The 15,212-nt window shown below is 28.1% G+C and overlaps 1 protein-coding gene across 1 annotated transcript; it reads right to left on the reverse strand.

Annotated features, from left to right (window-relative positions):
• Nucleotides 1-602: 602 nt before the first annotated feature.
• LOC126858659 (G-protein coupled receptor Mth2-like) lies at nt 603-6,652 on the reverse strand. Its single transcript, XM_050609135.1, is given in 8 exon segments — nt 603-1,720; nt 2,378-2,543; nt 2,774-2,952; nt 4,499-4,577; nt 5,031-5,216; nt 5,219-5,464; nt 5,467-6,256; nt 6,356-6,652. Coding segments are annotated over 8 exon segments (2,136 nt in total). The 5' UTR covers nt 6,635-6,652; the 3' UTR covers nt 603-1,509.
• Nucleotides 6,653-15,212: the final 8,560 nt, after the last annotated feature.

Raw genomic sequence — 15,212 nt, forward strand, 5'->3', positions numbered from 1 at the left:
ACTCTTAAATTTAAATAAATATAACTGAAAACTATTTGGAGAATTGTCAATAACCTAAGTCACAGCTAACTTCTGTAATATACCCCACATTTAATCATGAATATCTTATTAATCATAACTGACAAAAATTTTATTTGAGGGTTGAAAGTCCTAACAACATATTTTATTTTGATTGTAATAAAACTTGTTCAGTATGTCACATATTGTAGCTATAATATAACAAAGTTCGTGAAAATAGCCTTTTTTTGCAATTTTAATTGTATATTCCTCAAAATTCTGATGTGATGGAGGAATTTCAAAACCAGATTCGTGCATTTAAAAACTTATAAGAAACGACTATCCCGTTTCAATATTTTTTCTTTTTTTTTATTGAATTGTGTTACAGATGTGACATATGAAAATAAAAACAAATATAAAATTAAATAACGTATTATGACGATAATTTTACGATAGAAGGTAATTACATCAAAAAATTATACCATAAATGTTCAATATGCAATCTTTTTAATACACTTTTTAATATAACAATAATAAAGTTTAAATTTATGTAAAACATTACTGGTTATGTTAATATAACACAATAATTATGATAATGTTATATAAGTTCCGTAATAGACTTAGAGTGAATAATAGAAATACTGTAAAAATAACAATGACAAACTGTTATAAATTTAAGAAATATTTACATATAATAATAATAATGTTCAAAGAGTCTAAGTATTACCAATAGATAAAGAATAAATAAGTAACGGTCTAATAAGAACTGTGCGCAAGATCATGAACAAAGATAATAAAAAAAAGTTAAAAATAATTAAATAATAAAATTTTAATAGACGTTTTGGTTTCATTTCGGGCCATCTTGGATTGGCCTATTTCAAAAAGAAAAATTTACACTTAAATATTAGTAATTTGAGAATAAAAAGATTTAATTTAAAAGAATTCGATTATGTATTAACAAAAGCATTCTCCATGCACACATTAAAAAATAATAACAAATCAGTTATTAGCAATTGCTATGATCTTAATACAATGTTCTCATTATATTACTTACAATAATGTTAGAATATAAAATAATTCAATAATATTAGTATCTGAATTAAGAACATGTTTTAACAATTTTTGATAATGGTAAAAAAGGCTTACAAATATATAATTAAAAAATAAGTCACAAAAAAGACAAAAAAAATATAAAAATATATATTTGATAAATGAAGATCAAGATCATCATTCTGTCAAACTATCAACATAATGTAACGATAATGCAAAATTAATCATTGATTAAAAATTATAATAGTACTGTTGTTAATCGTTAAATATCTGGCGACCTTTGACGTATGACAAAATCTTTTTATCGCACATAATAACATTAAAGATTAATCAAAAAGTGAACGATTTATTTGCGAAAGGATTTGTTTTTTAATAAAAATTAATCTTTTCCTCCAAAAAAATCGTATCTGATGTGTAACTGTTTGAAGATACAATAGCTTGTTGAATTATTGAAAATATATCTTAATTGTGATAACCAAATCGTTTCAGCAACAACTGCCTAATCTTTCTCTTCCATGCAAATATAATAAAAATAAAAAATTGTTGTAAGACGTCTAGCATAAAAAGAGTATCATGAAAGGTACATGACTCTTTAATGCTCAACACATTCATGGGCGATTTTATGCAAAAGATGATAAATAACATTTTAGTTGCCTTCAGGTACAGATAGAACCTGCAAAATAATAAAATAAAATAATTGAATGAACTGAAAAGAAAACAAACCTTTTTAAAAGAATATTTTTTAGTGGTTATGACCATTGATTTTATGATTAAAAACATTCAAAGTTATTTATGTTCAATAAAAATAAATATTTTCAAGAAAACTAAATTATCTCAGTGTCAGATCTTTCTAAATAATAGCATAAATATCTTTAAATGATGTATTAATAAAATTAAACTTCAAAATTAATAATGTTAGTTTTAATTTTAAAAAAAGCACAAAGAAAAAGTGTAGTAATCTTATTAAAAATGTTTTAAGAAATTGCCTTTATGAAAGAAGAAACATTTTAATTTTATTTTCAACTTTATTTTTTTTAACTTTATTTATACTATTGTTTATCATTTTCAAGAAAATTTATAATTTTTATGATAACGTGAGCGTTATTGAAGCAGCGGCAATGAATGCGCCATTTTAAGATTAATTATACAAAACACAACAAAGTTGCCACACAGAGATATCGTGTTAAAATTACAATATCTCTTTCTCTTTCTGTTTCTCTCTTCTTAAAAATGAGTATAATTTATTGAAAAATTTTTCTTTATTAATAACTCGATACATATGATTAATGACATAAATTATGACATTAATGCAAAAATATTGTTTAAGTACCATTTCTTGCTGTTTTTATAATGGCGATTCTCCGAGATTCTCCGATGATAAGCAATATTTTTTTCGTAGTCTGCGATTTTTCGTGTCGTACAGATGCATAACCAAATAATACTGATAATACAAATAGTTACAATTCCGTGAACGTACAACATACGTGTCATATAATCTAAGAATTTAATATGAGACATATAACTTATATTGTTTCTCATATTAAATCGTGTTTTGTAAGTGCAAATATATAATTAAAATAATAATTAAAATATATATTCAACATATATTAAGATAAAACAATTATTTTGATTTATAGATATATTATGTTTCATTTTAATATAATAATATTACTTGAATTATTTGTCAGTGTGGCATTTACTTACTATCAGTGTGGCATTTACTTACTATCAAACCAACATTCTTTGTCAAATTTCGGTCGAAAGTTTTCCGGTACATTAGGAACAAAATCCATGATGCCACAAATGATAGAGATTATAAAGGGACCTCCCCATCCGTAGGCAGAATACATGATTAATTTCTTTCTTTCTTGTTGTTTCACATCACTTTGTAACGAGCGCAATTGTCTGCGAAGAACAGCTTACACTTTAGATTTTGTCAGTATAAATAGAAGCAACTGTAATGCAAATGTACATTAAAATAAATGCGTTTAATCGAAATTTTTAAGATAATCTACCATATATGTAACTATAAAAATAAATTTACATTACCCAACATTACGACATACATTATCCAACATTATGACATGACAAAAACTATGTATTCATATAAATGTACGTAACAGACATTATAATAATTTCAAACTTTAATTTTATTTAATAGATAAAAAAAATTTTAGTAGAAAAAAAGTTTGATGTTTGTTCATAATTGTTTACATTATTAGAGAAGAAAAAGAAGAAAAAAAATCAAAATGATATTGATTTCAAGTTCTTCAAACATTAAAAAAAAGAAAATTAAGTAAGAACTGTAATGTAATATCATAAATTAAACAATGTAGTTATATTTCATAAATAATTTAGAATATTTATAATTATATAATATTTATAATTATATAATATTTAATTATATAATAATTTAGAATAATTATTATTATATTAACACTTGACAATAATATTTTGCTGTTAAAAATTAAATATAAGCTCACAAAAGACGAGAAAAATTAACTTCCTGCAAAATCTTTATAAAAATTTTAGAAAATATAAAAGAGCTATACTTATTTTAGCTTATAAAAGTGCAATTTATGATTCCTGTTTATATACTAAATTATAATGTCTTACAAAAATGAGAAGAGTATCTCAATTTTTCTTAAAAAATATGCAAAGTTTAACTATCTGTAAGTTCGTTAAAAATAAACAAAGTTTAAATCCAAAAGAGGATCTTATAGAAAAGGATCTTAAAGTCTATTTGTAAAAGGTCATCATTGATTTTGAGTTTTTATAAATTTGAGATTTTTACATATAGAAAACTACAAGTTGGATAAAATGGGCAAATTTTCTTCTTATTTTGTGAGCCTCTCATGCCCAAAAAAAGTTTTGTGAAAATTTTCGACTTTATAATGCAAAAGCTTAAAATTTTTCCTACAAAACCCACTTTTTTAAAATTTTCTAAAGTTTTTTTATTTTACTCAATTATCCTCGATTAAATATAAAATGAGAATTTTGACTTTAATCGCTTATGACTTCGTTAAAAATCATACTACAATTCTAAAAACAGATTTTTAAGACTAAAACTTTGTTTTCTATCGAATGGTATATTGCCAAAATTATTTCAAAAACATTTCAAAGACATAATGCAAATGTAAATGAATAAAAATAACATAAAAATTAGCAACTTCTCTCTTTGTTGATCCAGAAAACAATTGCGTAAAACAACAACAAAAATTATTCTTTACTTCTATTTGTGTATTTAAGTATTTTGAAAAAATTTTGCTGTGAATAGCTATGAAAGTCTTTTCATGGTCATCAGTCACTATGATTTTATTGAGCAAAATGTACAAGAAATTGTAAAATTGCTTAATTTTAATAGTAAAAAGAAAAATTGAAAATAAAATTAACGTTATAATTTATTAATGTTATAACTAAAGTATAATATTATATATACTTCGAAGCTTACCTAAACGTACACCACATATTGATACTCATTACATTTAACCAGAACCAACTGGCCATAAAGAAATAGTATTTAACAAAAGCTGAAAAAATAGAATAAATGTAAGTAAAAGTAGAATAAATCAATTAATAAATTTCTGCAAAATGCGGATGAAATTCACAATTATATCATATGTGTTCGTGAAAAAAATTCTACGTCCATAGATTAATTTTCTGCAAATTTATAAAAAAAACCTTACATGAAGTGTGAATATTATAAAGTCAATGCTAATATTAAATTTAATAACTTTTTAATTTAAGGCATAATTCTGTAAAATTTTTATAGCTCTGATAAATATGTAGATAATTTTAATCTGATACTAAAGTGTAACAAAAACTGTAACTTCATTTATTATTAACTTTTATGTTTCTAAAATTTTAAATTATAAATTAAATATTTAAGTTGTCAAAAAGTATTAAACTGTCAGTATATATTAATAATTGGAATAGATGTAGACGCTACATTGGTTGTTTTGTTATACAATTTGAATACATACCATATGTAATACAGATGAAGTCCTCTATAGCATCCCTTCTGATGAATATCTTTATCAATTCGATTGTGTTCACGACGGCTATCGAGCCGCTGTATCCACGCAATATGAAGCCGTGTATATTATGAAGCTCTGGTATTATGGAATATACTATAAATATCACCAACGAAAATAATAAAGATCCTAGAAACCGCACATATATATAATTGTACTTGTACGAACAACTGCATTTTTATCTTGGTTTATTGGGGTATCGACATCCTTTATGAACTTGTTCGCAATGTCAAGGCAAACATTCACAGTAAATTCGTATTGAGGAATATCTGTGCCAGTATCTATGACCGCGAGACAATAAGATGTTGATTCGATAGTTATGTTGTACTCATGTAGATAATAAGAGCCATCATCGGAAAACATGTTATCATGGGGATACAAAAATAGTGTCCAGTCTTCTGACACGGATCATGAACGATCAGAAGAAATAGTTTGTCTGCGCTTTTATTTTCATTTCGAAACGAATCACTAATGTATCCTTTAATGTTTTGTAGGAAAATAAAGTTACCCTGTCCGGCAAGACATTTTTTAATCAAGCGATTACCGAAAGGACAGCATAGACGTATGCAAGTAATATTGTTGCACATCTTGTCTGAAATAATACTGTTTTTATTATTATTTCTATTGGAATTGTCTTTGGTATATATCCAGCTTTCTTCTATATATCCTGGATCAATTGTATTTTTATTATGTTTTATGGTCTTATTCATAATATCTTCCATAACATCAAAACAAACGTTCACAGCAAATATGTTGCGATCCACAACCGCAAGGCAATAAGATGTTGATTCGACAATTGTATTGTAATAAGGCAAATAGAAAGAACCATTGACGAGAAATGAATTCAGTTCGGAACTAAGCAAATAATGCCCAGTCTTCTGACATGGATCATGAACGATCAGAAGAAATAGGTTGTCTATTCGTTTATTTTTGTTTTGCAACGAATCACTAATATATCCATTTATCGTTTCCAGGAAAATAAAGTTATTCTGCTCAGCAATGCATTTTCCATTAACCAAACGATTTCCGAAAGGACAGCATAAGCGAATGCAGGTAATATTGTCACATATTTCATTCGGAATGATATTGTATCTATCGAAATTTTCAAAGAAATCGTACAGCATAGAATCATTTTCATCTTTCCAAGTTTCTTTCGAGTTTCCATGGATTTCCCGTGACATAAAAATTTTTTATGCTAGTTTCTGATGAATTTATGTAAGACTGCACCGGTGTTTGATTATTTTCATATTTTTTACGGCATATGTTTGAAATTTATATTGTATCAAGTTGTCATTCTCTCGGTTATTATTCATAAAATTCATACGATACATGTATTGCATAACGTCGCTATCTATGGTAGACTTTTCGTGTAAATTATACCGTATCAAATCTTCTTCGTAGTCATAATTTCTCATAGTGTTTGCATCAAGTTGATATCGCATCATCGAATAATTTTTTTCCCTATCGTCACTCATGGAAGTTGACCAAAACATCGAAGATGTAGCGACGGCTGGAAGCAGGTAACTCCAAAGCGCGAGAATTTTTCCATACATCGTTAATTATTTGGTACGTTAAATTACGGAAAAACTCTCTTAATTTCTTTTACGATAGTTTTACAGAGAAATAGCTAACGGCAACAATAATAAATTCACGAACTAAAAAATAAGAAAATGATATTGTATAATTGCGAAGATTTGACGGCGTTTTAATCGTATCAAAATACACGAATGCATTTTCAAACAAAATGTCGATAAACATATTTTGATTCTTTTCATTTTAACATTTGAAATAACAATTTGGTTATTATATTTATTTATTTTTGTTAATCTTGTAATTCTGAAACTTATGATTTATAAAAATATGTAGTGTTTCTAGAAGCTTATGATTATGGAAATATATGGTTTCTGAAATTTATTCAAGTAATGCGTGGCACGATATGAATACTTATTTTGTTTACTTTTGGTTTATCTAAAAATAGCATAATTTAGAGAATGTGCATGTAATATGCCCCAAAAAATTTGTACTCTCTTCGTTTCGATAAAATTTAAAAACTTTGAAGATTTAATGATATTAAAATAATTAAGAGATTGAATCAAGTTTAGCGATCAATCGAGTTTATCTTAATTATTACCACATTAATTATTGTATATATTTTGAACATTATTAGAGTTAGAAAGTTCTATATTAATTTTGTGCGGATTTATTTTGTAGTTATAAATGAAAAATGCTACATTAAGTACAAATGTATGAATGCAACAAAGTCAAGTTATTGCAGTTTTTTCATTCCAGTAAATCATTGAAAGATTTTTTAATTGTATTTAAAATTGTTTTACAATAATACTTACAAAAACATTGCAGTAGATTTTTAACTTTTGACTAAACACGATAAAATCAATATTGTATACGGTTTTGTCGTAATTTTTGTCTTCGAGATGTATGAGAGAAGATCGTAGGAGAAACGTGATGAGACTATCGGAGATGACAATTTGAAGAAGCGCTCTACCTGCTGTTATAAAGTGATATATACAGAGTGATTCGATTAAAATGCTTTATTAACAATCTTTTACAAATAATATTAATCCAACAACATATAATAATTTTAAACATTTTGTTATTTAGATATTTATGCTTTGTTAATAAACTATTACGTTTTCAAAAAATCTACGATAATTAAAAATAGATTTACATGCAGCGCTTAGCTAAAGAAAGAAAATTTTCATATTTATATCAGATGTGTGTATATATATATATATATATATATATATATATATATATATATATATATATATAGTCAAAGAACATTTTTTCAACAATCATGGAAAAACAAAAAAAATTGATATTATAAATGCAGCAAAAGACTTTCTTCATTTATATCGATAAACTTTTTTCAATCTAACTCATTAAACTAACATCATTTTGATCTAAAAAAGAAAAGATGAAATTATTTCAAATATATAAATTCATTCATTAATATTTTTGTTCAACTCTATAGATAATGACTCTGTAGATAATGATTCTATTATTATACTGCATGAAAAAATATTACTTAAGAACCTGTTTGTTGCATCCTGAAGTCTTACATGGTTACGTCATTAACAAGTCAAGAAACACTTGAGTAACTCACACTAAGTTCCAGTAATAAAGAAAGATCATATATTTATATACGAGCGAGTATCTTAGATTTTCAGAAGTCACACATCTATCAGACTATCATAATAAAGAAAAATTATAATTAACAAATGCAAATATTGTATTGATCAACAAATGCAAATATTAAATAATATAAATAAATAAAAATTATTATAGCAGCACTAAGTTTTCGCTTTTTATTTTTATTCTTAATTACTTTAATTGTTTATTTTACCAAAAATAGATCAGATATAGAACTCAATCTCATTTTATATTCCATTCCATCTTTATTATACATAGATATAAAATTTTCTAATTGTTTCCAATTTTTCCTTTTAGAATTATTTCGATTAGAGCATTTAAATACAATGCAATAACTCAGTGTAAAATGTACATAAACATATTATTAACATTCATATTTTAAAAATATATCGGAGCTATCTTAAAATAGTATAATATTGAAAATTGATGAAGTTGTTCTTTACGTCTTTCTAATATGCTAAAAAAAGAACATATTAATTCATTAAACTATTAAAGAGTTATTACGATTTTAATTTCTACTCATCTTTTTGTGTAATGGACTTAGTTTTTTGGTCTTCTACTATAGCTTTAACTTTTTTGTTAAATTTCCACGGTTTTATTATACAAGTTTTTTTTCGTATATACGTTTATTTAATAACAAGTTTGCCTTTTCAACAATAAGTCAACACAATGTAGTCACTAACCTTACTTTGTGCAAGTTTTTTATTTTAAAATTCAAGACATTTACATTCTTAAAAGTTTTATTATACAGGATGTTCAGTAATTTTTAATACACACGAAGTATGAAGATAAATGGGTCAAACTGAAACAACAACTCCTGTACTATTTTTTTTCTATAATGCTTAATAAAGGAGTTAGTATTGAATAAAATCTGTCCAATCAGCGCCAATTTTTAGCCGGACGTACATTCGTGAGCCGCGCGCTTGGTATTGGTGCGCTGTAGCGGCAGAATGCTCTCGCACATTATCAGGCGCGCGGCTCATCGACGTGCGCTCGGCAAAAGATCGGTCAGACTTTCAATAATAACTCCTTTATTAAGCATTATAGAAAAAAAATGATAATTTTCTTTTCAATTTGACCCAATCCATCTTCACACTTTGAATGTGTAAAAAATTATTGGGTGACCTTTCGATGGGACACTTTGTGTAGGATGTTTCATCAAAAGTGGTCACTATTTTCTATTTTTTAAACTAAAAGAGATAGACCATAATATCAAATTAAATGGCTCAAACTGAATTCTATTGTGAACATAGCACTGCTTTCAAAAGCTATTTGTGTAAATGAACAGAAAAGTATGCATTATTTTTTTATAATAATATTTCGATAGAGAAGTTGCAGCGCTGTTTGAAACAAATACAACAATTAGTAAAGTAAAACTCTTATATATAAGTATGATAAACAGGATAAAAGGCTAATTGAGAGCACAATAATCGGTGCGCAAGTATAATTTTATTTAATATGTTTATTGAAATAAACGTTACAATTCTATGATTCGGATCTTCTTCAGCATCTGTCAAAAATTATTTTAACAATATGTTATAAACAGATCAATCATCTTATTACATGGATTACATATAAAGGTTTTGTTAAAAAAAAAAAAAAAAAAACGTATACGGCAGGCGTTATTATCAGAGGCGCACAGTAATTCGTGTCCATTCATTCGATTAATTCGATCTTTTTACGTTCCTGGCGATTCCTTCCTTCCGCGAAGTTGCGGCAATCGTCTATTAGTGATAAAAATAAATTGTTTAATAAACAGAACATCTTGCGCCACATTTCGTAACTCTTACTCACTAACTATCTATGAGAAACCATGAGAAAGGCGCAAAAAGATCGGTGATGAAAGCATGCCGATTTCCTCAAATAAATAAAAATTGATAAATATCCCTTGTAATAGAATTTTCCGGAAGAAGAATAGAGATACCAAAAAGATAATAAATTTCTTCTAACGAAATTTCTTCTAACGCAATGGATCAATAACGATAAAACTATCTCAACAAAATATTTAATAAATAGAGTCGTAACATTTGATAAAAATAATTATAAAAAATAAATTCTTTCCTAATTATAAGGATAATAAGACCTTTTTTTAATCAGATCATGTGCGCAAGAGTCCGCCAAAAAAGGCAATAATCAAGGGATTTTGAAACTGATATCAAACTCACCAATCGACGATCACCGCAAATAAAAAACGAAAAGTAAGAGAAACCCCGCCTAACGAAGATAATGGGATAACTGGAATAATTTCTAATTCGTTAAATTTTTGGAGGATTCTACTTCTAAAAATTAGAACACACCTTCGGAAAAGAACTAAAAGGGAGACTTATAAGATTCGAGAAACTTCAGATTTTATTCACTCACCAGTTATTATTACTGCAGCCTTATTTTGTGCTTTTGCATAATGAGTTATTAGTTAGTTACTTGTGCAACCAATGTCCTCATCTCCGGAGCAACCTACCTGCAACCACAAATCGAGTATCGAGCTATCGACATGAGACACAGAGCAAACACTGCACTAATTCGCCATTCCTCCGACTTCGAATTGCTATTCTTAAAAAGTAAGTCTAATTAAATAGTTTTCTTCCTTTTCTCTCTTCTCTTATTTTTTATTTAAATCAAAACAATTCTATAAGATGTTTGATTTTTTTTAATCATTAACTCATTCTATAAAGCCGTAATAAGCTTAAGAAAATTTTAAAAATCTAATTTAACTTATATGTGAGCAACCAATTTTATACTTCCGACCGTTCTACACACACACGCTTATTTATTTATACATTTTAATTTTGATTCTATTTTCAAATTAAACACATTATATTATAACTACCAGTCGGAGAATAAATATTAAAAATAGAATCTTTCTCTTTATACTCTCTTTATATCTTTACTCTGACTAATGCCCTCCGCACTCATGTATTACCCGCGAATAAATGATCATTCACACTCTCACACATACACTCCCACATACACTCACATAATTAAAAATTAGCTTTTTACTTCTGATATAATTATAATTATAATATTGATATAATTATAAGAACATGTATCAATATATTACTTATTTTAATGAATAAATGTATATTTTTGTTCAATTAATCAAAATATTTCTTAACCCCTCTCTCGTTCTCAGTAAAAGATCGCACTTGATTCCATCCTAAGTAATACGAATTAAATTCCTTGACTAAAAGAGGATCACCGAGTGAACGTCTGACAGTACAGTCGTTTACCTAATTTTTAGACCTTTGAGTTCGCTCGATCCGATTCTTATGTCGCAAGGCGTTTGATTTCGGGATAATTAAAATAGTTGTTGCGCCCTTCCTTATGACTCATCTTTCCGAGAGTCTGGACGTAACATACTGTTTTAAAATTTAATAGTTATTACGCCCTTTCTTGTGACTCATCCTTCCGAGAGTCTAAACGTAACATACGGTTCGAGCCGTGAATGACGTATTTTAATGGGTTAAGGATGTTCAAAATATTATGCTGGTCAAACAAGATATTGCGAGCACGAGATTCAAGACGCAACTGTTATGTTGTTTAAATCACATTTTATTTTTTACTTAATTTATTTAAAATTACATTATTTATTTAATCATTACAATCATTAATAATTTTATCATTACATTTTATTTTTGACTTAACTTAATTTTTATTCAAATCCACATTATTTATTTAATTTAATAATTTAGCTTACACTTTATTTAATTTTGACTCCATTTACACATCATTATTTATTTCTTTTTATTATTATTTATTTTCATCATTATTTATTTTTACTTATTTATAGAGGAAGCTTTGTTTTTGTAAAAATATTTTTTTTTTTTTTCAAATTTTGCCAGTGTTCAGAATGTTCTAAAACGTTGAAAAAACATAGTTTTACAAAATGTTCGTATGTGTGTATGTATGTATATATATGCACAAAAAGAACGTGATTGCCGAAAATTTTGAATTTTTCAATAAATGCCTGTACACGTTCTAACTTCCACAAATTTTGATATATCGGACTAAATATTTTTACATGAATAGAGTATCGTTAAAAAATTTGGTTGATATTGAATTTGATGAAAATTGGTAAAAAGGTTCATTTTTTTATAAAGTTTTAAATTTTTCTAAAAAAGGTTGCTCTAACTTACTCAAATTTCAAAATATACGGATAAATATTTTTACACGAATAAAGTATCAATCATTAGAGGATGATATTAAATATGGACATATTTATAATTATCATTATTGATATTATGGAAGAAAAGATATAAAATTATGAGGAAGCAATGTGCAAGCTTCTAATTTGCATAATTTTTTATCTGTTTTAATCAATATTTATTTTATTTTACACATTAACTTGACTTTGTTAATTCCTCCATTTTACACAATTTATGTGTTTCTTATTTAATTCACATTAATTCATTTCATCATATTATATTCATAATACGCAACAAAAAAAAATCTGTTAGAAAATTTGAATTAATTTAATAGATCTATTTTTTAACAAACATTACATGACTTTCAAGTTAAACATAACAACAATTCTATTTGTTTATGTTCAATGCTCAACCAATTCTTGCGGCCAACATTACACAATGTTAATCAAGTCAATGTAACTTATCGATTTAAACAACAGTTGCGTCTTGAATCTCGTGACTCGTAGTATCTCGTTTGACCAACATAATATAGTTTTGAACATCCTTAACCTGTTAATACGTCATCCATAGGTGAAACTGTAAAAAGACTGAATTCCGAATGAGTAAACACGAGTTACTATGCGCCTGTGACAAACACACACCATGTACGCTTTAAAAAAAAATAAACCATACATGTAATCCATGTAATAAGACGAATGATCCGTTTATAACATATTGTTAAAATAATTTTTGACAGATGCTGAAGAAGATTCAAATCATAGGACCAAAACGTTCATTTCAATATTAAACAAAATTATACTTGCGCATCTATTACCACGTTAAGCTCTCAATTAGCCCTTTATCCTGTTTATCATATAAATACAACGATGTATAATATATTGTAAATATTGTATATATTATATTTGTTTTATCAACTTGTAACGATGCATCTCCCCATCATTCCCGGCACGTTGACCAGCCAGAAGTCTGGTGAAAACCGACGAACACCAGCCGGACAGGGACAGAGACGCTTAGCGCTCTTTTTCAAGCTAACAATAATTAAAACCGGACGTTACACGGCACTTATCAAAAACCTGAACAGCTCGAGCGCGCCCGAACAGCGCCGAACATCGTACGCCGAAATCTCACGTCGTTTCTCCCCGAGACAATAACGATAAACGACGCGAATACCGTTATTTGTCAAGTATAAAAAGACTGATAGCTCTCATTGTCAGCACCAGATCGATATATGACTCCGCTCGCTGAGTTCGCAGTCTCCGCCAAGTATTCTTGATACCCATTTCGATTTCTACCGATCTCGTTGTATCGAACGATAGCAGAGAGTTCGCGAGTATTCTCGAGCAATACGGTCTAACATCCGACCATCCCCGCCGCCGAACAAAGGGAATCGCGAGTTCACTACCTCGCCGCGCATTTCACTGCAGGCGGTTTCATGAGTGTTTCAACTATTGCGCCAGATATTCCAATATCCTGATTTTCACTATGTACCATTGTAGATGATCCAGCATAAACAAGTAAATCTAGTACAAATCCTGTCTGACAATCGCTGAGAATAAAGGATTTTACACCGAACCTATTTCTTTTGGACGGGATGTACTGTTTAAAAGACAGCCTTCCTTTATATAAAAGCAAGCTTTCGTCAATGCACAGACGTTCATAAGGTTGAAATGCTTGACTAAATTTTGTTCGTAATATATCAATGACGTTCCGTATTTTGTGTAAACGATCATTCGTAGGATCGACCGAATGGGTGAAGTGTAACATCTGTAATAATTTGAGGTAGCGGTCTCTGGTCATTATTTCTCCAAAAATCTCACTACGAAGAAGTTTATCTTTACTCCAGTACTCTAATAATGATAATTTTTGTTGCGTGTCATTAAAAATGACACAGCAAAGAAACGGTATAGTTCAGCTAGCCCTGTTCCTTCTGAATTGTTTATATTATTATTATTCTTTTGTGACCAATATTCATTTGTTTCTCTCGCAATCAGTTCTACGAGCTCTTCGGAGACAAAAAGCTGGAAGTAATCTAAGATTTTGGCTGATCTACTGATGTTTTCTTTAATTCCTGAATCTTTTGACGAAAACTTATGTATTTTAGGGACAAATCTTTTGACGTCCATATATCACAGCAACTGTCGTTTGCTTCAATCTTCTCTGATTCTGAGTCAGAAGTACTACATATAGTTCTTTTTTCTCTTTCTCTGTAGTGTAACATTATTTTGATTTTGATTATCTGAATCGTTTTCTGAATCAGTAGATCGGTCTCGGAATAGAATTTTTCGTCGTGACATTCTGACAAGGGGGTGCAAAAAGATTTTATAAAACAAACTAAACAAAGCTCCAAATAAAATTTTTAAATAAATATTACGAACCTTGAAAAATTAATAGCTGTTATCCAGTTTCTTGTAATGCTTCAAGGAAGATTTCTTTTATATTATAATATAATTTGGACCAAATACTTCACTACCGAATAGAACACACGGAAGAAATTTGTTTGTACGTACAGAAGATATTATGTGCGTTTGAAATATACTTTTAGTGAGATTAACTCAATATAGATCAATGGAATTGCACCTCAGCCGGCATCAAAAGACGGACTGTTTCGCGCTTTGAAGTTTCGCGAACACTGTTAGTTTGAAGAAGAGTGGAGCGTGATGTTTGTCCCGATTGCTTCGAACCCAGTGCATGTTTTATTTTTAGAGTAAAACAAATGAAAACGAACTAAAGAATGACAAGTGCTATCGATGTGCTACGTGCATACGAACGAAAGAAATAAAAGTTCGCGGGTCCGTTGGGTGAGCGGTATCACGCTGGC

This window comes from Cataglyphis hispanica, unplaced genomic scaffold (genome assembly GCF_021464435.1).
Source record: "Cataglyphis hispanica isolate Lineage 1 unplaced genomic scaffold, ULB_Chis1_1.0 scaffold28_size28220, whole genome shotgun sequence".
NCBI lineage: Eukaryota > Metazoa > Arthropoda > Insecta > Hymenoptera > Formicidae > Cataglyphis > Cataglyphis hispanica.